The sequence below is a fragment of the Rhincodon typus genome, chromosome 8 (genome assembly GCF_021869965.1).
Source record: "Rhincodon typus isolate 14 chromosome 8, sRhiTyp1.1, whole genome shotgun sequence".
Taxonomy (NCBI): Eukaryota; Metazoa; Chordata; class Chondrichthyes; order Orectolobiformes; family Rhincodontidae; genus Rhincodon; species Rhincodon typus.
In genome coordinates, this window is record NC_063339.1 from 39,373,962 (window position 1) to 39,398,129 (window position 24,168).

The 24,168-nt window shown below is 40.5% G+C and overlaps 1 protein-coding gene across 2 annotated transcripts in view; it reads left to right on the forward strand.

Annotated features, from left to right (window-relative positions):
* The window catches only part of LOC109934649 (5'-3' exonuclease PLD3-like), a 58,952-nt gene extending 46,240 nt beyond the window's left edge, over positions 1-12,712 (forward strand). Inside the window, exons 7-11 of one of the 2 annotated variants that reach the window (XM_048600048.1) lie at positions 1,993-2,193; positions 5,198-5,337; positions 5,435-5,597; positions 6,056-6,152; positions 10,772-12,712. In XM_048600048.1, coding sequence (XP_048456005.1) covers positions 1,993-2,193; positions 5,198-5,337; positions 5,435-5,597; positions 6,056-6,152; positions 10,772-10,977 — 807 coding nt within the window. In that variant the 3' untranslated portion in view covers positions 10,978-12,712. The remainder of the gene's footprint in view (positions 1-1,992; positions 2,194-5,197; positions 5,338-5,434; positions 5,598-6,055; positions 6,153-10,771) is intronic. The other variant, XM_048600049.1, reaches the window with a different exon arrangement.
* The last annotated feature ends 11,456 nt before the right edge of the window (positions 12,713-24,168 follow it).

Here is a 24,168-nt window from a genome sequence, read left to right on the forward strand (position 1 = left end):
CATCAATCACTTTAAATCGACACATTTAGTTACTGACCATTCTGTTTAGGTAAATTGGCCCTTGCCATCCATTCTATCTGGACCCTTCTCAATTTTGGACATCTCAATTAATTCACCCTGCAGCTTCCTCTGTTTCAAGGAGAACAACCCAGCCTATCGAATCTTTCCTCACAGTTTCATTTTTACAGTTCTGGCAAAACCTCATAAATCTTCTCTGTAGCCTCTTTAGTAGAATTATATCCTTCCTGTCATGAAGTGACTAGATCTGTACACAGCTCTCAAGTTCTGGCCTAACTAATGATTTCTGAGCTGTAAATCTTTTCTGATAATATCAAAGATTATTCCAACTTTGTCATAATTTCCACGAACTGTCATCCTGGATAACATTGACAGGGCTATTTCCATGGGCAACAACAAAGTTTTAGCAGCTTTTCAGCAACTTGCTGATCCATTCTGATTGCAACTCGATCAGTCAGTTCAAGTGCCTCACTTCTCAGTGCTAATTGGTCAGGTTTAAATGTCATATGGAAGATGCAACATTATGAAGAAAATAAAATTATAATTCTTGTAAATTTTGGGAAATATTAAACTAAACTATTCTTCAAACACTGAGTACCCATAGTTTAGAAAGGAGCCTACTGTAAGATTATTTTGTTACTGTGCCCTCTGGTATGAACAGATTCACATTTTTACAGGAGCTCAAATTCAAACGTCTCATGTTAGTTTTATTAATTTCTTAACGCTCAGATCCTGAACTCAGTTTTCAAAAAGAGAGCTTATGACTTGATACTCAATTGCACACATGGGTGTGGATGTGCTTTGCAAATAGCTCCTGAAAGTGGGCCAATGCCCTGATATCAGTCGGGGTGTATTATTGTTTTCAGTGGATGGAAGATGGGATCTCACTCACCTTCAAGTAACTGTCCTTAAGCTCCTTGAACAGTTCATTTCTGGGGAGGGCAAGAAGGTGATTTTGAAAGCACAGATTGGTGAACATGAACCGACATACCTATAACGTGCAATTAAATTTTTTTGCCAGGGAGTATTATTGTGCTAGAGAGAGTGCGGTATCTTTCTGTAAGCTGTTTGGCCACTACGCTGCACCATCAGGCTGCCAACCCTCTAAACTCCTGCCTTCTCTATTCTGCAAAGCAATCGCATGACCAGTCAGAACCATCAACAGCTTCTGAGGATTGAACTCAGGAGTTGATTCTGCCACTACTAAATGCGTGTTGAGCTTGCCTCCAATCCAATTGGGTAATCTGCATTTGAAGAAATCATAACGCCAACAAAACAGATACGGCACAGTTTTGGCACCTGGCTCCAAACCCTAGATTGAAAATCAAAGTATATTGGCATGCAAACTGTATGTGTGTTCCTGAAAATGACCACCTCTAATAATGTTAGACCCTCACACTGCTTGAGCATTAAATGTAATCGAGGGAGAAAAAGTACTGAGTTGAATGGATCATGAATGGTGTTGCCAAAATGCTACAAATACAGGTTAAATTATTTGTCATACCAATTTTAAACAGACAGGAATAAGTAATTATGCTACAACATAAAATCATATTTCCTGAGATCAGTAATTGATTTGTTTAGTCACCTTTAATCGTAGCAGATAGTAGGAAAGATTATTTTTGTTAAATAAACATTGGCATTGCCTAACAATATTAGAGATACAATTCTGCATCAACTATGCCAGCAGCAATTCGACATGATGGTTAAAAGTTTAAGGAAAATCTCAAATTGTTTAAATCTGATCTTAATTCAGTTGATGTGAATCAGGCAGATGTAAAATGTTTTACTCTAATTCTGTATGCCTCCAGTAAAAACAGATCACCCAAGTATCATACTGTGAAAAGTAAACATGAGAATAGATTTGAATCTGGTAATGTAACTGCTATATTAGCCAATCTAATTATATGGGTTATTTGTCTCTTGTTACATTATCAGACATAGTCATGGATCATTCACTATAATTTCTTACAGGTGAAAGAACTGGGCGCAGTGATTTACAATTGCAGTTGCCTTGCCAATGATTTCTCCAAAATCTTTGAAGCTTACTGGAGTCTCGGACTGCCAAATGCCACCATCCCTTCACCATGGCCGCCTTTTTATTCAACAAATTTTAACAAAGACACACCTCTCGAAGTGAAACTGAATGGAACTGCTGCAAAAATATACTTTTCAGTAAGTTAATGTAAATATTAAGTTTTCAAGTAAGTGCAGTTTTTACACAATACAAGCTGGAACATTCATGAAAATGATGGTATTTATATACTGCACTCCAAAACATTCGAAGTATAATTACCAACTGCTGAGGCCTACTGGGGACTGGTCATCAAATTTCACTTGGCACCCTCTATAATTACTGCAAGAAATGTATGCTTCTTCCTTTAAACAGAGACATTTGTAGTTTGCATAGCTCAAGTTTGCTTATCAGCTGATCAGCAGATCTCACATAGACCATGTAAATACTGTAGTGGAGGTATCTGTGTAAGAGTTTGTTATAAGATTAATCGCTGTTTCTCTGCTGTTACATAAGCCTGCTCCAACTCTTCCGGGGATGAAAGTGCTAATGGAAGAGAAACTATGTTTAGAGTCATATAGTCACAGAGCTGTACAGCATGGAAACAGACCATTTGGTCCAACTCGTCCATGGCAACCAGAAACCTTAAATAAATCTAGCCCCATTTGCCAGCATTTAGCCCATATCCCTCTAAACACTTCTTACTCATATACCCATCCAGATGCCTTTTAAATGTTATAATTGTTCCAGCCCCCATCACTTCCTCTGGCAGCTCACTCCATACAAGCACCACCCTCTGCGTGAAAAAGTTGCCCTTTAGGTGCCTTTTAAATCTTTCCCCTCTCACTTTAAACCTATGCCCTCTAGTTTTAGACTCCCCTACCCTGGGGGAAAAGTCATTGGCTCTTCACCCTCTCCATGCCCTTCATGATTTTATAAACCTCTATAAGGTCACCCCTCAGCTCCAACACTTTACAGAAAATAGCGCCAGCCTATTCAGCCTCTCTCTTTAGCTCAAATCCTCCAATCCTGGCAATATCCTTGTAAATATTTTCTGAGCCCTCTCAGTTTCACAACATCCTTCGCATAGCAGGGAGACCAGAACTGAATATAGTATTCCAAAAGTGGCCTAACCAATATCCTGTACAGCTGCATCATGACTTCCCAACTCCTAAACTCAATACACTGACCAATAAAGGCAAGCATACCAAACACCTTCTTCACTATCCTATCTACCTGCGACTCCACTTTCAAGGAACTATGAACCTACACTCCAAGGTCTCTGTTCAGCAACACTCCACGGGATCTTAGCATCACGTGTATAAGTCCTGCCCTGATCTGTTTGACAGAGATTGCTGAGAAACACCATTAGAAGGAAAGCTAACATAACTAATTTGTATGGCATTTTGTTGCAAAGTGTTCATGTTAGTGAGAAAAGAAAATTAAATAATTGCTGCTAACTCTGACATTTCCCAGCCTGCTAGACTTCACATTGGATTCTGGCCACATTTTCAACATGACAGGCTGTTTCTTGTAAGGGATTTGATCTGAAGGAGTCCTCTTCTGTTTACATTTTCTGGTGTTAAAAGCAGCTTTTTTTCTGCAATATATAAGTAACATTGACATGCTCTTCTCCTTCAAGTAGTATTCACAATTATTCAAGGAGTGCTGAATCACAATTAATCCCTTGATTTCATAACAGGACAGGGGGAGGAGGCAGACCCTAAATCTACCTGAGCTGGAACTGGGACTGAATTCTGAACCACATGCTAGCCATTTGGCCAACCCAGTTAACTATGTATTCCTCCCCACTATTCTTGTTAGCATATAGGTGTCAGGACAGACTTGGGCTGTTGAGAAACAAGTGACTATTTTGTGTCATTCGTCTTACAAATGTGTAATATATGAAGATTGCTTTATGGGATCTCCTTCCTAAATTGGCAAGGCACAAGGTGCAGCTTTGCATGATATTAATAAAGAATATTTTGCTACGATGTAGACACGCTTCTGAAGCCAGAGCAAACGTTGCTTTCAGAGGGTTGTGCATACAGCTTCAGTTAAATTGTCAGAAGAAATAATGAGGGGGCTTGATACTTTTCTTCTGGATACAGGGCAGTGCTGGCTAGCCTTCTCTTGGCTAACTTTATCATGCTGAGGGTACACATTTCTGTGCAGTGCTCTGTACATCTGAGTGTTGAGAGCCATTAATTCTATCAGCTGTTACCTGTCAAGCAGACTGGATATTTTCTCTCACATGACACTTGCCTTGGAATAGTAAAGAGAAAACCCTCAGATATCAAAACAGAGTAGGAGAAGGAAATCATATTGGGAGGAGGCCACTGGGGAGTATAAATATTGGTAAAGACCAATAGATGGGTTGAATGGTGTGTTTTATGCCACACAATTTATGTAACTCCATGTGTACCAGACAAATGTCCTGAAAAGGTATTGCTGCGCTCAACTCTCTACAATCTGAACTCTCCCAACCTTAATCAGTCACAAATTCAAGTGGAAGAAATGCACTTAAGATTTGACTGTAAATGATTCCAGTCTGCCCCATTGTTTGGGTAGTTTCTTTGCTTTATCTCTCCGTCCTTACTCTTCTTATCATTCCCAAAACTCCTTCTGTGCCCTCCTCTTTCCTTCTCCTCATCCCATCCCATTCCTGGCTCAGCACTGTCAACCATTCCCTTTCTACCCCTCCCACTTTTGTTCCCATTGGTCCCATCATTTCTCCTTTTCACCGATCTTTTCTCCCTCTTCCCTTTCTCATTCACCCACCATTTACCCCCTCTTCCTGCTCTGTTTTCCTACTCTATTCCCTTGCTCTCTTTCACTTTCCTTCTCATCCTTCCCTACTCCTTTTCTCCTTCATGACCTGTCCCTGCTCTTTTCCCTGTAAATTTGGAGTAATCTGTAGGAGCTTTACTAGAAAGTGTGTAATCCTGTATAATGAGTGATGTGACACTTTTTAATGTCTCTCAGTTCATCAGTTCCTTGAAGGAGTTGTATTTAAAACAGAATATGGAGACAGAAATTTACATGGATACTCTCTAACCAAAAACCTTTACGTTACACCGAGACCATGACATTAAGCTATTTAATAATCAGTCACTATTTTGTGATTGGATGGAAAAATGCAATTGAAACTGTTATTCTACCTAGAGCTCACCTCCCAAGATATGCCCAAAAGGTCGGACTACTGATCTTGATGCTATTCTCAGTGGTATCAATGCTGCAAAGAAGTTTCTGTACATTTCTGTCATGGAATATTTTCCAACATCACGTTTTCTACAACATGTATTGTAAGTAAAGCAGTTTTACCAATGCAACAGGGATCCTCAATGTTTATTTGGAAACCTTAAAAAAAAATGTAATGCTAAATCTGACTTTGCTATCTAGGTATTGGCCACATATTGATGACTCATTGAGAAAAGCAGCTATTGAACGTCATGTTCATGTTCAAATGTTGGTTGGTTACTGGAAACATACAGATAAATCCATGCTGGCTTATCTTCAGTCACTGCAAGCTCTAAGAAACATCAGGAAAGTCCATTTTGATGTGGTGAATAATGTTTTATTTTTACTAACAGGGTTAATAATTACTGAAAGTTTATTTGTTTTCAGCTAATGTTTTAGTAAAGGCCAAATTATCTGTGGGGATAAACACAAATTTAAACTATTAACTCATACCCTGAAATAAATTGATGTGGAAACTGATGCTAATAAAAATGTTTCGAAAGTTACAGTATGGAATTGTATTTACTTGAGCTTTATTCAAAAATATGCTTCATTCCAATTCTTAGGTATTCCATAATTTCTAACAAATACTTACTTATTTTTGAGGGGTTTATTTTAGTTCTGTTAAGCTTTGGTTTATTTTATTTATCTTATACAGAAAGTACATTTTTAAAATAATAATGAGTTGATTTTTAGATTAGATTTGATTTTGATTCAATTTATTGTTGTCACATGTACCTAAGTAACGTTATGTGACTCACAAATGTTATCACTTTTTTTTAGAAACTATTCGTTGTTCCTGTGGGAAAGTTTAGCAATATTCCTTATGCGAGAGTGTGTCACACAAAATACTTTGTGACAGAAAACATTGCCTATATTGGTAAGAGCATTATCTTCCATTCAATGCTTCTATATCCTAAACAATAAAGAAACGAAGAATAAACAAGCAATGTGGAAAGAGGGGAACCTTAGTTGTGTATTTGGCTTTCCAAAAGGCACTTGATAAGGTGGCCCACCAAAGTTTGCTGTATAAGAGCTCATGGTATATGAGATAACATACCAGCATGGAGCAAGGATTAATTTGATAACAAGAAATAGAAATTAGGGTTAAATGGGTCTTTCTTTCAGGCTGGCAGGCTGTAAGCTGTGGAGTGCCACAGAGATCAATGCTGGGCTGTCAACTATTTTCAATCAAAAAATGATTTGAATAAGGGGAACAAAATTACTATAGCTATATTTACTGATATTTATATTTACTGGAATTAAATTGTCAAGATGAGGCAGAGAGTTTGCAAAAGGATATAAGGTTAAGTGAATTACACAAAATTTTGTCAGATGGCATATAAAGTGGGTAAATATGAACTTGTCCACTCCTGCCATACTGTAAAAACACCACTTAGGATGTCACAAATGACATCCCATGTGACTGCGACAGTGGCAAACTATCTCTCCTCCATTTCAGCCTGTCTTCAGCCTTTAACATGACTGACCACAACATCCTTCTCTAAAGCTTCTTCACCATTTCCTGAACTGAGTGGACTGCACTTGACCAGTTCCATTCTTGCCAATCCAATTGATGCCACAGACCCATCCCACAATACCATCTGTTCCCACATCCACACTGTTACATCTGATGTTCTCTAAGGATCTACACACCAGCAATTTCTGTTTTTGTTTGCAGTCTCCTCCAGCCTGACATTGCTGTGAGATAACTGTATCATCCAGTTATGACCTCTTGACCATCCATGATTTTAACTTTGCCAGAGCCTTTAATAGCCTGGACCTCAAGCTCTGAAATTCTTTCTTTAAACCTTTCTACCTTAATACTTTAGACTTTAAGATCCCTTAAACCCAATCTCTTTAACCAAGATTTTCTCGTCTACCCAAGTATCCATTAAGGTGGGTCAATGTACAATTTTGTTTGATAATTCTCTTGCAAAATACATTAGAATATTTTATTAGGTTAATGGTGATATATGTACATATATATATAGATGTTAGCTGTTGGTTGGATGCATCTATTTTTCTGTGGCATTCTTTGGAATAGTCCTAAGAATGTGAGTTGGCCAAATCAATCTGGTGTTATTTTATTATTTTTCATATTTTTTTTCTTTTCTAATACCTATAGCTTGTTTTATCTTGGTTAAATACTTCAAATCATTGGGCTGAATATTACCTGAACTGGCTGTGTCAACTCTAGCACATTTCAGGGATCGTTTCTCTCCACATGCCAAAGTGAAATTTCTAATATTATTCTCCAAAACTCACCTTATTACCTATGCACAAAACCTCTGTGGTGTCCTACCCGTACTATCTACCTCCCCTCCCAGAGTTGGAAGTACTCGCTGAAACTGGGATTCCTGGCATCTTATTTAAAATGTAGTTGTGTACCAGGTCAACCTCAGCCAGTTCAGAGCTGCCCTGCACAGTTTATTTGTCTGAAGACCTGCCTGGAGATAGAGGGCAGACGCAAGCTAGCACCTCTTCAGACCCTGGCATGAGAGGACCTTGACTCTGGCAGTACTCTGAGTGCCAGCCACCTGGGATTTCTTCCTTAATCCACTGATGTGGCAGTGATGTCTTCACCAGCAAGTGCCCTAACTAATTTAGCTAAAATTGAAGAAAACACAGCTATGAACAATGATTCTTATCAGGACATAGAGGTTTAGGGATCACAACATGAACAGTCATGTTCCTATCCAGCTCAGGCAAAGATCATCTCCTCGAAGGGGCTGAGGAGACAAATCTCGTGTAATCCACCACCCATCTTCGCTCTTCCTGCCCTATTCTGGGATGTTTGTGCCTGGATTCAGACAAAGGGATGGACTGAGAGAGAGAGAAGAAGGTTTGGCGCTAAGGTGCTGAGGTGTCACAAGTGAGTAAGCAGACAGTGCAGAGGGTTAATGGTGAGGGAATTTTGTACGTTCTAGTTATTGAGGGAAGATGGTGTAGGCAATACTGAGAATGGTAGTGTATGTGCAATAGAAGATATAGAGTAAGAGAGAGGTAGCAGAGAGAAGATGGTGACACCTACCCTGGTGGAGCAGAGAAGGTCATTAGTTTTCTTCAAACACTGGTTGTTCCTCTAGATGGCTGAGATGGCATTGACCTGGGTGGCAACCTCAGGCCAGGCTGTCAAGATCTGCTGGTCCTTGCGGAAGAGGATGTTCCTTTCTTTGTAGCACTCCATCGATCAAGACCTCCAAGTCTCTGTCTACAAAGCAGGGTGGAAATTTACCCATGTCTGAGGCAAATGTCTATGCAGAACTATGCAGAGCAGCTCTAGACTGACAGTGCTTGACTTTGACATTATAGACTTTTAAAGATGCACTGAGGCCAGGAATCCTTGGATATCCTGAAATACCCTGGCAGTGGTGAATATTTCCGGCTACGGTGAATTGGAGAATCGGGCTAGCACTGAACGAGAGGAGCACCAAAGGGCTGGGGTAGGTTTTTAATGAAACAAGTTTAGTATGATAGCATGAAAAATCCTGCTGGTCCTCCATCAAACCTGACCAAATTGACACTTTGCCAAAATATGGAAAGATTCAACCCATAGACTTCAAACCCACTGCTTGAGGGCAGAATATTATGATCGGCATCATTGTGTTTCCGGGTGAAGGGGACACATAAATTCCGAGGGTGGCCTTTCGCCTGTCCATGATGTGTCCTTAATTTATGGGGGGCATGCAATGCCTAGGGTGTCCAGTTAAGGCATATAAATGGCCAACTAACAGCCAGCTATGGGCTGCTTTTGCCTGGCCTTGGTTTTGAGGCTGGCAGGAGGGTCAGGGAAAAGGTGTGGCTGGGAAGGGACATCCAGTATGTCAGTCTCTTCAGTCCTCAGGTGGTAAAATGGGGGAGGCTCATTCACATCTCTTCACATCACACCCCTCTCCCCACATCTTCCCATCCCCATGGTGTTTCCTATACTCGGGCCTCTCGATCAAGAACCTCAACTAATGTTGCTTCCCAACTTCCCAGGGCCACCCAGCCCATCACTGCTCTGACAGTGCCCGACACTTATCTCTGGCCTGGCTTTGGGACTTGGATCCTTGGGACAGTGTGTCATACCATCAGTGGCCACCAGATTGGCCAGCAGCTTTCTACGGCAGGATTTCCTTCTGAGTGAGGGGCAGAAGTCTCAGCTGCAGTCAGTTAGAATTCCTTACAGTGCTATGTGACAGTAGGGCAGCTACATTTGGCAGCATTGTAACCCTTGTCTCTCCTAGTGGCAAGGTGAGAATTTCCATCACCCATTCATATGAGTCCCAATGTTACAGCTGCAGTTGTTAGTACAGAATTGCAACTTCATTGCTCAAATTTGCCTGATGTCATCTCCCTGAACCATGACCGCCTCATTGTTCATATCTTTAATCTATATTCAATTCTTATCACCCCCACAGCTAGCCCTGTCTTTCTTCCAAAATTTTTTTTTCTTTTTATGTCCACAACTGAACGTTTTTGTCTATCACCAAATTACTCATCTTTATTTTCTTCTGTTAACCACAACCAACTGGGTAATTTACATGCAAAGACTGTTAAAGGCATTGCAGGCCATCAAACGTGAGGGAGAGTTAGGGAAACGGGAAGGGGTTCCCCCTATTCTTTTAGATGTTCTACTTTACCTGTTCAGTAATGTCATTACACACCTCTGCAGCAGTTGGGACTTGAACCTGAACCTCCTGGATCAGTGCACCACAAGAGCCCCTTCCCAATCAGTGTTTCTTATTTTCTATTTAATATGTTCAGAGGTGCCATCACATATCTCTGGAACAGGATGGGACTTGAACCGAGGTCTTCTGATCCAGAGGTAGGGACACTACAACTCTGCAACAACAGTCCTTTTCACATGCTTTCTTTTTAATTATCTTGACTTTGTACCAGGTCCCCTGCTGCTGTTTTATGACTCAACCTAATGTAAGTATTTTATAATCAATGTATCCCAACATGTTATGACACATCCCTGGATAAAATTGGACTTGAACCCAAACTTCCTGGTTCAGCGGTCACTACCGCTGTGCCATAAGAGCCCTCTCCCACCCACTTTTTTTCACAACTGAATGACTTTCCCAACGCCAAAATCACTGTGATTTTTTTTGGCATTTTTTAAAAAGTATTAACCACCACCATAAAAATCCCAACCATTGTTTTTAAACCTATTTTCTAATCAACTTACTCGGTGATGTTATTTTGCCTGATCGTTTAACCGAAAATGATTGAAAATGAACGATGAGCATCAATTAGCTTAATTGTCAGTCAAGGTGGAGGTTTGAAATTGGATTCCTTTTCTGAAATTGTGAAATTTTCACTCGGCCATTTCACTGGTATTATGTGGTAGAAAACAAAATCATTCAGCTTGCAAAACAGATTCTACAACTCAATGTTTTTATATTTGTAAGTGTGCATCGACTGGATTCTGGACAGGTCGGGGTTTCTACTTTGCTTCAAAATGTAAATACCATTTTAAACGATTAAATAATTCTTCTTGGCTTCTAGGTACTTCGAACTGGTCTTTTGATTACTTCAATTCTACAACAGGAGTGGGTCTGCTCATTAATCAGACTTCGGAAGAAGCTGGTGATACAGCTCACCATCAGCTAAAGAATCTGTTTCAAAGAGATTGGAATTCCAATTATTCTGTAACTTTGGATGATTTGAAAGATAAATCTGGTTTTCCATTTAAAATGAATGGGCTGGAATGATGCCTTTAGGAAAAAAGAATCATCTTAATCTCACAATTACACTTATAATTGTATCTGGAAGGATTTTATTTGGAACATAAAGAAAGCAAATTAAAAGTAAGCTATTATATTGTTGTAAGTGAGCAATCACTGGCAGCTCTATGTTGAAATAACTCCTGGCACTATGCATAAATATAAACTAAGCTGTTAATGCAATTTTGAATTTCATTTAGCACAAACATTGTGAATTAAGATTAATTATCTGAATTATTACATTTCTTTATGTTCACACTGATGGGAAGTTACGAATAAAACATTGAGTCAGACAACCTAAGGTTATTTGAAACAGAAACAGAAAGTGCTGGAGAAATTCAGCAGATCTGGCAGCATCTGAAAATCAATTCACATTTTCTATCTACTGATGCTGCTGGACCTTCTGAGTTTCTCCAGTAGTTTCTGTTTTTGTTTCAGATCTCCAGTGTCCACAGTTCTTTGTTTTATTAACCTGAGGTTATTTATCCACCAACAATAATGTTGCATCAAAACAATCCCCGTTTTGTTGTGAAGCTCTAAAATGTTGTATGACCAAAAACTGACAATCCTAATCTCAGATCACAACCCAGCCCCTAGCAATTATATTTAAAACCATCTCAGCAGCTCAAGTTCAAGAAAAGATGGGGCGAAATTGAAACATTATAGTGTGATGAAATAGTGAGCCGATCATCTGGCCAAACTCCTTTTAGCTGTTGCTAAAAGGATAATCATGAATACAACATTTGGCCCAAAAAAAGTGTCAAGCAATTTTCTTTCACTATTGACCATCACTTTACACGCTACAGAAATTCTGGTGAATACATTCTATGCTTTGTAATGGCGACGTGGGTGTTTTCAATTTGTCGTTTCTAGCAGTTCCACCAAATATACCAAATTCAGGTTAGATGCGAAACCATCAGTGTAGATCAACTGTCCAAACTCTACAAAGTTGAGGTTGATTCACTGTCAGTTTATCCACTGCGGTGTGAATGGAAAGAATGTGTCTAGTGTATTCTTTTCTAATGCAATGATTCATCCCATAAGCTCACATTCAATTACCTTTTTGTTAGGAAAAACAAAAATATTATTGGTTTGAGGTGAAACCAATCTCTATAAGGTTGTTGATACAGAACAGCAGCTTAATCACTAACACAGACCTCTATTTAATGAATTATGTATGCTATGTGATTTGTAATTTTTTAAAAAGATTGATCATAAATATAATCATATCAACCAATGACATCAGTAAACTGACTCTCACGTACCCTGATAGGACAACTGGTCAATCATTTCATTCACTGTTTATGTGGAGCATCCATGTGCAAAGTTAGCTAACATATTTACTTACATAATAATAATTGTACTTCTAACATAATTGCTATGACTTTTAAGGTATTCTGAGAAAAGCATAAGGCTCCGTATTAATGCAAGTTTTTCCCTTCTCTAAAATGTGTAAGTTTTGTAAGTTTGAGGAAATTCAGTGTATTGCAATAAACATATATTGGCCCCTACATATTCAGCAAAGTATAAAATATATAAAACCTATTAGCAGGTTCTGTGTTTTGAATCACATTTATTTTTAGGATGTGACACTATTCTTTGTGTTGTGTCATTCATGACATCATCTTTGAAATCAGCTTCAATTTAATCAGAGGCCTTACAATGTGTCCTTGTGTTTATATTGCTTTAACTATGGTTTCATATTAAACTGATAATTAACTGAATTGTCTTCAGCAAAATGTGGACATAAGAGGTTGAAAGTTCGCCTAAAATTCTGGTTATACTTCATCCATCAACGAGTGCTGCTAAAAAAAATTATCTGTTCAATGCTTTCCAAACTCATTCCAGGTGTGACCATCCATTAATGCACCAGATTTAGTGTGAATTTGGGGTAAGATCTGTGGGCGGGGAGAGGGGAGTTTCAGTTTTCGAGTGGAGGAGAGTAGGGCTTTGAGGGGTTGGGAAGTTGAGCATTCTCTATTTCCCCATTCTTTCACACCCCATTACCCTAGTCCTTTACCACATATCTCCCTACTCCATCAATCCCAATTTCTTCCTCCATCTTTCCCCCTGCAGGCCCCCATCAGAACAACACGTGGAATCTGGATGGTCAGGGAGAGTATTGCAGTACTGGAGAAAGAGGATACACTGGAGTGTTCAATGACTGGAAAATAAATAGCTTTATCTAAATAACAAGAAAGATATAATTATGTTGTTTGATGTAGTATATGGACAACCAACTCGTGGGAAGAATTAACAAGAATAAATCTTCCTGCGTGGATGAGGAACAGGGCTGCAGGAAGGATGAGTCGACTGACCATGGCACCATGGTCCAGGAGGCCATTCAAGAGAGGGGAGCAAAAAGACAGATTGTAGTTGTAGGGGATTCCATCATCAGGGGGATAGACAGTATCCTTTGCGAGCAGGATAGACAAACCCGCATGGTGTGTTGCCTGCCCGGTGCCAGGGTGCGAGACATCTCTGACCGGCTTGAGAGGATACTAGAGAGGGAGGGGGAGGATCCAGTTGTTGTGGTCCATGTAGGTACCAACAACATAGGCAGGACTAGGAAAGAAGACCTGTTTCGGGATTATGAAAAGCTAAGAACAAAATTAAAAAACAGGTCTTCAAGGGTCATAATCTCTGGATTGCTGCCCAAGCCACGTACAAATGTCAGAGGGAGGCGATGATCAGGGAAGTAAATGTGGCTAAAAGAGTGGTGCGGGAAAGAGGGTTTCCTTTTCATGGGGCACTGGCATCAGTTCTGGGACAGGAGGGATCTATACCGCTGGGATGGACTCCACCTGAACAGGGCCAGGTCCAGTGTTCTGGCAAAAAGGGTAAATAGGGTGGTTAATAAGACTTTAAACTAGAAAGTAGGGGGGAAGGGAGAAGTGAGCGTAGAGGGAGAATAACAATTAATGTAAGGCAAAGCAGCAGGTTAGCAGGTGACGAGGAAGCTTCAACTCCATTGAAAATTAGGAAAAAAGTTAAAGGGAAGGAGAACTCAAGAGCTGTTAGTAATGGAGGTAATAGGACCCAAAAAGAAGGTGCAAAACTGGCATAAGGGCACTTTATCTGAATGCTCGGAGCATTCGAAACAAGGTGGATGAGTTGACGGCACAAATCATGGCAAATGGGTATGATTTAATGGCCATTACAGAGATATGGTTGCAGGATGGTCATGACTGGGAGTTAAATATCCTGGGGTATCAAACTGTTTGGAAGGACAGACAGGAAGGTAAGGGAGGTGGTGTTGCTCTGATTTTTAAGAATGATATCAGGGCGGTAGTGAGAGATGATATAGGTTCTACTGAACAAAACGTTGAATCCATTTGGGTGGAAATTAGGAAAAGCAGGAAGAAGAAGTCACTGATAGGTGTGGTCTATAGGCCACCAAATAATGACATCGTGATGGGGCGGGCAATAAACGTAGAAATAGCTAATGCATGTAAAAATGGTACAGCAATTATCATGGGGGATTTTAATCTACATATCGATTGGTCAAACCAGGTCGGTCATGGCAGCCTTGAGGAGGGGTTCATAGAGTGCATCCGCGATAATTTCCTTGAACAATATGTAATGGAACCTACGAGGGAGCAAGCTATCCTAGATCTAGTCCTGTGTAATGAGACAGGAATAATTAATGATCTCACAGTTAGGGATCCTCTCGGAAGGAGCGATCACAGTATGGTTGAAATTAAAATACAGATGGAGCGTGAGAAGGTTAAATCCAGTACCTGTATCCTGTGCTTAAACAAAGGAGACTATGATGGGATGAGGAAGGAGTTAGCTAAGGTAGAATGGGAGCAAAAACTTTATGGTGGGTCAATTGAGGAACAGTGGAGGACTTTCAAAACAATTTTTCACAGTGCTCAGCAGAAGTATATTCCAGTGATAAGGAAGAACTGTAGGAAAAGAGACAGCCAGCCATAGATGTCTAAGGAAATAAAGGAAAGTATCAGATTGAAAAAAAAAACACATACAAAAAAGCAAAGAGTAGTGGGAAACTAGTAGACTGGGAAATCTTTAAAGGCCAACAGAAAGCCACAAAAAAAGTTATAAAGAAAAGTAAGATAGATTATGAGAGTAAACTAGCTCAGAATATAAAAACAGGCAGCAAAAGTTTCTATAAATATGTAAATCGTAAAAGAGTGGCGAAGGTAAACATTGGTCCTTTAGAGGATGAGAAGGCCAATTTAATAACTGGGAATGAGGAAATAGCCGAGACATTAAACAGTTATTTCGTGTCGGTCTTCACAGTGGAAGACACAAATAACATGCCGAAAACTAATAGCAAGAAGGTTATAGCAGGTGAGAACGTAGAAACTATCATTATCACTAAGGAGGCCGTACTGGGCAAGCAAATGCACTAGTAATTATTTACCAAAATTCACTGGACTCTGGGGTGGTTCCCGCAGATTGGAAAACAGCCAATGTGACGCCACTGTTTAGAAAAGGAAGTAGACAAAAAGCAGGTAACTATAGGCCAGTTAGCTTAACTTCGGTAGTGGGGAACATGCTTGAATCTATCATTAAGGAAGAAATAGCAAGAGATCTGGATGTAAATTGTCCCATTGGGAACACCCAGCATGGGCTCATGAAGGGTAGGTCATGTTTAACTAATCTGGTGGAATTCTTTGAGGACATTACTTGCATGGTGGACAATGGGGAACCTGTGGATGTGGTGTATCTGGATTTCCAGAAGGCATTTGACAAGGTGCCACACCAAAGGCTGCTACATAAGAAAAAGTTGCACGGTGTTACAGGTAACGTATTGGCATGGATAGAGAATCGGTTGACCAGTAGAAAGCAAAGAGTAGGGGTAAATGGGTGTTTTTCTGGTTGGTGGTCAGTGGCTAGTGGTGTGCCTCAGGGATCAGTGTTGGCGTCTCAATTGTTTACAATTTACATCGATGATTTGGAGTTGGGGACTAAGTGTGGTGTGTCAAAATTTGCAGATGACACTAAGGTGAGTGGTAGAGCAAAGTGTGCAGAAAACACTGAAAGTCTGCAGAGGGATATAGATAGTCTAAGTGAGTGGGCAAAGGTCTGGCAGATGGAGTACAGTGTTGATAAGTGTGAGGTCATCCATTTTGTAGGAATAACAACAAAATGGACTATGTTTTAAATGGTAAAAAATTGCAGCACGCTGCTGTGCAAAGGGACTTGGGTGTCCTTGTGCATGAATTGCTGAAGGTGGGATTGCAGGTGCAGCAGGTAATTAAAAAGGCAAATGGAATTTTGTCTGCCATTGCTCGAGGGATGGAGTTTAAAAACAGGGAGGCTATGCTGCAGCTGTATAGGGTCCTGGTGAGGCCACACCTGGAGTACTGTGTGCAGTTTTGGTCTCCTTACTTGAGAAGAGATATACTAGCACTGGAGGGCGTGCAGAGGAGATTCACTCGGTTGATTCCAGAGTTGAGAGGGTTAGATTATGAGGAGAGACTGAGTAGATTGGGCTTATACTCATTGGAATTCAGAAGAATGAGGGGAGATCTTATAGAAACATATAAGATTATGAAGGGAATAGATAAGGTGGAGGCGGGGAGGTTGTTTCTGCTAGCAGGTGAAACTAGGACTAGAGGGCATCGCCTCAAAATAAAGGGAAGCAGATGTAGGACTGAGGTCAGGAGGAACTTCTTCACCCAAAGGGTTGTGAGTCTGTGGAATTCCCTGCCCAGTGAAGTGGTTGAAGCTACCTTGCTGAATGTTTTTAAGGCAAGGCTAGATAAATTTTTGAACAGTAAAGGAATTAAGGGTTATGGTGAGTGGGAGGGTAAGTGGAGCTGAGTCTCAAAGATCAGCCATGATCTTATTAAATGGCGGGGCAGGCTCGAGGGGCCAGATGGCCTACTCCTGTTCCTAGTTCTTATATTCTTATGTAAGGAATTTACAGATAGTGCATAAATCTTACAGTAGTTATAATGGGGGATTTTAAGTAACCAAATGTGGACTGGGTTAGTGGTAGTGTTAAGGGCAAAGAGGGACTGGTGTTTTTAGAGATATGGCAAGGACTGCAGATGCTGGATTCAGAGGTAACAAAGTTTGGAGCTGGAAGAACACAGCAGGCCAAGCAGTACCAGAGGAAGAAGGGTCCCGACCCGAAATGTTAGCTTTCCTGTTACTCTGATGCTGCCTGGTTTGCTGTGTTCTTACAAGTGTTTTTAGATTGTGTTCAGAGCAATTTTTTTTTTACAGCAGAATGTGTCATGTCCAACAAGAAAGGAGGAACGGATAGACTTGGTTCTTGTCATTGAGTTGGACAAAGTAGAGCAAGTGTCACTGGAAGATCATTTAAGGGACGGTGATCATTATTCTATAAGACTTAGGATTATGATGTAAAAGGGTAATGGACACTCCAAAGTAAGAATAATTACCTGGAGGAGAACTGATTTCAATGGGGTAAAAATGGAGTTGGGTTGGATAGACTCAGGCTGATAGTTAACTGGAAATGCCATGAATTGGCTACCTTCAAGGAAGAGATGGTTCAGATAGAGTCAAGATATATTCCCTCAAAAAGGCAAAGGAAGGTCAAACAATTTCAGAGCTCCTTGTATTAAACAGGACAGAGAAATTAAAGCATAAGAAGAAAAAATACACTTCTGATTAGTGTGAGGGAGAAAATACAATTGATAATCAAATTGAATACAAAATGTTTAGAAAAAGTAACTAAGAAAGGCAAAGAGGGATGATGAAAAAAGACTGGCAGCTAACACAAAGGAAATGCCAAAGTCTTCAGAAGAAGGGTCTCGGCCCGAAACGTCAGCCTTCCTGTTCCTCTGATGCTGCTTGGCCTGCTGTGTTCATCCAGCTCTCCACCTTGTTATCTCAGATTCTCCAGCAGCTGCAGTTCCTACTATCTACTGAATAAGCTGTTGGTACTTCAGGTAGACAAGTACCTGGACCAAATGCGATGTACATTGAAGAAAATGAGACTGGAAATTGTAGTGGCAATGATCATAATATTTCAGCCTTACCTGGACTTGGAGTGGTACTGGAGCATTGGAGAATTGCAAACATTATGCCCTTGCATAATGGTTGTAAGGATCAGACCAGCAATTACAGATCAGTCAGTTCCCTGTTAGTTGTGATAAAACTCCAGAAATATAATTGGAAGTAGAAACAATAGTCACATAGACAAGTATGGGTTAATTAGGAATAGCCAGCATGGTTTTCTTAAGGAAAAATCATGTTTAATTAACTTGTTTAGATTCTTTGAAGAGGTGTACATGGGCATCAGAAGGATGTTCAATACAGTACCACAAACAGACTTGTGAGAAAAGTTAGAGCTCATGGAATAAAAGAGACAGTAACAATGTTGAAAGAAAATTGGCGGTGTGATAGAAAACAGAGACTAATGTTTAATGGATTTTTTTTCAGACTTGAGGAAGGTTTGCAGAGGAGTTCCCCAGATGTTGATATTTTGACCTTTTCTTTCCTGACTATATTGATGATCTAGATTTTGGAGTGGAGGGGATAACTCCAAAGTTTACAGATGATAAAAGTTTGGGAGCATTATAAACTGTGAGAAGGACAGTGATGACTTTAAAAACGATATTGTTAAGTTGATGGAGTGTGTAGACGCATGGCAGATGAAGTTCAATGAGGAGCAGTGATAGATCATATATTTTGGTAGAACGGACATGGTAAGAAGTGTAAAATAAAGGGTGCTACTGTAAATGATGTGCAAAGATCTGGGTGGATATGTGCATAAATCACTAAAGGTGGCAGGAAAGGTAGAGAGAGCAGTCAATAAGGAACTTGTATCGTAGGTTTCATTACTATGGGCAAAGAGTACAAGAGTATGGGGGTGATGCTGAACCTGTATCAGAGACTAGTTAGCTCAGCTGGAGCATCGTGTGCAATTTTGAAGGATGTGAACAAGTTGGACAGAATGCTAAAGTGGTTTATGAGAATAGGCAACCTGATAGAAGTTTATAAAATAATGAGAGGTGTAGATAGAGTTAATGGTAGTTGTCTTTTCCCTAGGGTGGGGTTTCAAGACAATGGGTCAATATTTTTAAGGTGAGAGAGAGAGATTTAAAAAATACATGAGAGGCAATTTTTTTACACAGAGGGTGGTTCTTGTGTGGAATAGACTTCCTGAGAAAGTGATGGATGCAGGTACAATTATGTTTAAAAGACATTTGGATAGATACATGAATAGGAAAGTTTTGGTGCGATATGGGCCAGGAGCAGGCAAGTGGGACTAGGTTAGTTTGGGATTATGTTTGGCATGGACTGATTGGACCAAAGAGTCTGTTTCCATGCTGTATGGCTCTATGACTCTATTAATAGCTCCAGGGATGAAAAAACTTTATTTATGAAGAAAAATCAGAAAAGTTGAAACTATTTTTCTTTGAGAGGAGAAGGCTGAAGAGAGCTTTGATAGAAAGTTTCAAAACCATAACAGGGTACAGTACACAGGGTGAAACTGCTCCTTTTCTTAAAAAGAATCAAGAATAAAAGGGATGAGATTTAAATGATTTGTAAAAGAGGCTAGTGGGACGTGAGAAAAATCTTTTTTTACTCTGAGTAGTGGAATGTGTGGATGTGAAGATTCAATCAATATAGTCAAGAACGCATTAGATGGTTATTTAAGTTGAAATCATGTGCACAGTTATGGGAAAAAGGCAGCAGATTAGCACAAGGTTAAGATGTTCATTTGGTGAACTGGTACCAGCACAGAAGGCTGAATGGCTTTCTCTGTGCCATAACAGTCCTGTGATTCTGTGAATGTCAGATAACATGCAAACAGTGGAGTTTTCATCAAGTTAATATTTGTGAAGGGCCATACCTGAAAGGTTGCAAGAAAATTATTAGAAATAATTGGATGCAGAAATGTTAAAGGCATTTCAGTAGCATTAGGGGAAAATAGATGTGAAGGCTGGTGGAAGAAATCATTTTGTGGGTGGATAGTATGGAAAGTTAGAAGTTATTTTGAGGGCAAAAGAGGACCCTATGAGTATGCACCATGGATAGGTTAACTGCAATGACGGTTGGGCGTGGTAATTGAGGCACACAATTTTAGCTGCAGCAGAGCAGGATTGTTTCAAAAGTGTGGATAAGTCAATTTCTTCCCTTGGATTTTACTTTCAGTGCATTTAATCATGTGGTAGAGCCACCAGCACATCAATCATTTTAATTGTGCAAATGTCTTCAGTGTTTTGCAATTCACTTTTTAAGATGCAAATTCTTTTTGGTTGTACAAAATCACCATTATTGTTGCCATTAGTTTGGTAGCATTATTATTACTGATCTTATATCACAGTTTGAATAAGTCACATTCCACCTTTTGATTTAAAACAAAAATATCACAGATATTTAAAACTCTTTGAAGAACACTAATCGAATGTGAACAATATCTCTTCAGATATTGAGTATGCATGTGACCTTTGCAATTGTGGGGATCAGATGAGTCAGCTTCTTGTTTCATTTCCATTACTAATATCCATTAGTTGTCTAGGAAACCAGCTTCTCTGTTCTGAATTAAAGCACTTACGGGAATAAAATTGTGAATATCTATTTAAAATCAATGGAAGGAGAGCGAGGTTGCATTAAATAAATTTTGGAAGTGCTTTTTTACAAGGACTGATTAATTAATATAAGTATGAGCCTTTGTTGTGATGTTAACTGCATTAGTGTTTCAAGTTAACGATGGATACATTAAAGTGAGCCGTGCAGTAAGATACTGCAGTATTTTGCCTCAGACTAAAGAATTTGTGATCGCTTTAGGCAACATATGTGGCATAGCTATTGCTCTTTCATCTATCCCTGCAGCACCCTCCCCCCTACAGCCCAATCACTTTCAAGTAGGGAAACCTGAACTTTTTTTTATTCCCTCGGCACCTTAAATCACAAGTCTAATGAGAAATGGTTGTTTTGTTATATGGTTACATATTGTCAAAATAATAGAAGTGTCTATGAACCATAATTTGTTGCCAAATAATAACGAAGGAAATGTCATTGTTACTGATGCAGAAATGCTGCAATCTCTCCAGGCACAGGGCAAGTGCACAGTCGAGCTCCAATATCTGAGATCCACTGTCGGGGTTGCAGTCACCCTGCAGTTGTCATTACAAAACTGCATCTTGCTGTTTGCTTACCAGCTGAAAGCAGTACCATGACAATAAGGCAAAGGGCAGAGCTGATGGCATAATAAATCATTATGGAGGGCAGGATTCAAGGTCTGAAGTTGTCAAACTCAGTGGTAAGTCTCAAAGGCTGTAAATGTCCTAAGTAGAAAATGAGGTGCTGTTCCATTAATCTACATTGGGTTTCACTGGAGCAATAGTTGCGTGCCTTCTCAACTATCCACAAGCCTGACCCTGACCCTCCACCTGCTGGCTATTTCATTAGACTGCTTGACTAGGTGATGCATACCTTTACTCAGCCTGTAAACCTGATCCTGTTCTTCTAGTCGCTTGCCATTTTACTTAGACTAGGTGACCACTTTGTGGAGCACCTTTGCTCCCTGTGCAAGCATGACCCCCATTGCTTGCCATTTCAGTACACCATCCTATTTTCATGCACATATTTTCTGCATTTTCTGTTTTTATTACTTATCTGCAGGTACTGACAAAGATTTTTGGGGACAGCAGTAGCCTGACACAGATACAGCAGTACAAAGTACAAGCAAGGCATGTCCCTGGAGCTGGTGAACCGGTTTGACTGCATTGTTCTCCTCATAGGATCTTTACAGTGCAGAAAGTGGCTTTCAGCCCATCGAGTCTGCACCAACGCTCCGAAGAGCATCCCAACCAGAGCTAGTCCCTGACCCAATCATCATAAGCCTGCATTTACCATGGCTAACCCACCTAGTCTGAATATCATAGAATCATAGAATCCCTACAGTGCGGAAAGAGGCCATTCAGCCCATTGAAGAACATTCCACCCACTACCCTATCCCTGTAACCCTGCATTTCCCATGGCTTATCCTCCTAGCCTGCACTTTCCCATACACTAATGGTGTATTTAGCATGACCTGCACATCTTTGGACTGTGGGAGGAAACCAGGGGAGCTGGAGGAAACTCACACAGACACAGGGAGAATGTGCAAACTCCACACAGACAATCGGCTAAGTCTGGAATTGAACCGCTGTAAAGCAGCAATGCAAACCACTGCACAACCATGCCACCCCTGGATCCCTCCTTCAAATCGACCAGGGCCAGGATATTGAATCATAGAATCATAAAATCCCTACAGTGTGGAAGTAGGCTATTTGGCCCATCAAGTCCACAGCAATCCTCCAAAGAGCATCCCAGCCCCACCACTCCCCCAACCGGTCCCTGTAACCCTGCATTTCCCACGGCTAATCCACCTAACCTACACATCCCTGGACACTATGGCCCATTTAGCACGGCTAATTCATCTAATCTGCACATCTTTGGACTGAAGGACTGTCAGCAGACGCAGTGACGGGTGGCATTGTCTACAAAGAGTAAACAAGGCTTAACAGTGATGAACATAAGTTATTATTCTTTGAAGTGCAGGATCACACCTCCTGAATCATGGGATGATTGGACTCCTAAGATCTGGAAAGAGGATACCATAAAGGAAGTAACTGTTCTTCTAGTCGCTTGCCATTTTAATTAGACTAGGTGACCACTTTGTGGAGCACCTTTGCTCCCTGTGCAAGCATGACCCCCATTGCTTGCCATTTCAGTACACCATCCTAGTTTCATGCACATATTTTCTGGACCTCAAGATGAAGGATGCTGCACAGCAAGTGTCAATACAGTCCTTGCTGTCCCTTCTCCAGCCAATCCCATGCAAGGGGTCTTCCAAAGAGATATTGGAATTGTAACAGGAGTGGGCATTTCAAATGAGATTGCTCTCATTGACCAGGACCACCATTGCCATCAGGCACAGAGACCCCATCCAGACCACTGGTCTTCCTTTCTCATGGTGATATACTGGTTGATTCTCCCACAGAGAGCCAGTTGGGAGACAAGGTTCATTCAGGAGAATCTTAGTCTTATGTAGATCGATAGGGATCTACCCTGTAGTGAGTGTGAAATTTGTGGAAAATAAAAAGGTTGTGCCGAATTTATACAAGAGTGAAAGTGTCAACCATTAATCACCAGTTCTTCTGTGAGTATCATGCTGAGGAGTGCAAGCTGATTGATGTCTCTTTCTTTACACGGGTCCCTGATTTGCACTCTTCCCTCGTATGGATATGTCCTATCACAACTACATCAAACTCTCCCTATATGTAATCAATCACACTTTTTGTTGCCTGGGGTTTCTGTAGTTTGTGACCTGACTGATTCTCCAGTGGAGGAAAGAAGTTGAGAATACCCGTGATGTTGGAATTAAACGTACTAAAACATCTGTGGCATCCTTGGACAGCAACAATGGGGAGCCACCCTCGTCGCTCTGGAAGAAAAGAGGGAGGAAAGATGTTGCATGGAAAGTGAGATGGCTGCAGCATGACACTTGGTTAGTTAGTATTATGGGAGTGTTAGATAACATAGAGATGATAGTGGCATTTATCAGTGGCAGAGCAGAGAAGAGAAGATCATTAACCTTCTTCCTGTATTGCTGGGTATTCTGCTAGTTGGTTGAGAATGCACTGACTTGGGTAGCCACCTGGGTCCAGGTTGGCAGAATCTGCTGTCATGGACTTTTCTGGCAATCCTGAGAGAAAAAGATGGTCTTCCACTGGACCAACCCATCTACCAGTTAATTATACCGCCAATTTCCACTTGTCTGCGTTGCAATGTGGAAGTGAAGCCTTGCTGGGGAGCTTAGGAATGCCAGTGCTTATCTGGGTGTGCAATGCTGTAGTAGAGATGGCACTAATGTCAGGGATGCCAATCTTTTCTAAGATAAGCAGCAAGTGATGAGTTCTTACAGCTACAGTGAGTGGAATAATTCAGCTGGCATCAGACAAGGAGGCGCCATCAGGATGGGAGGCAATTTTGGGACAATTTTAGTGCAAGAAAATTTGCTAGGCCTCATAGAAAGGTGCCCTCTTTGAAACTCGATGAAAATAACACTTGCCAAAATATGGTGAGATTCATTTCTTTGTGTCTGCCACTTAAAATGTACCTGTTCCAATGTGGACTCTCATTCCTTAAAATTGTAGTAGTTGGGAGAGATTTTATAAAAATATCAGTCTTCTTTGCTTCTACTTTCTGTCTGTGTGCAGAATCTTGTTGAGGTTTCCAGGG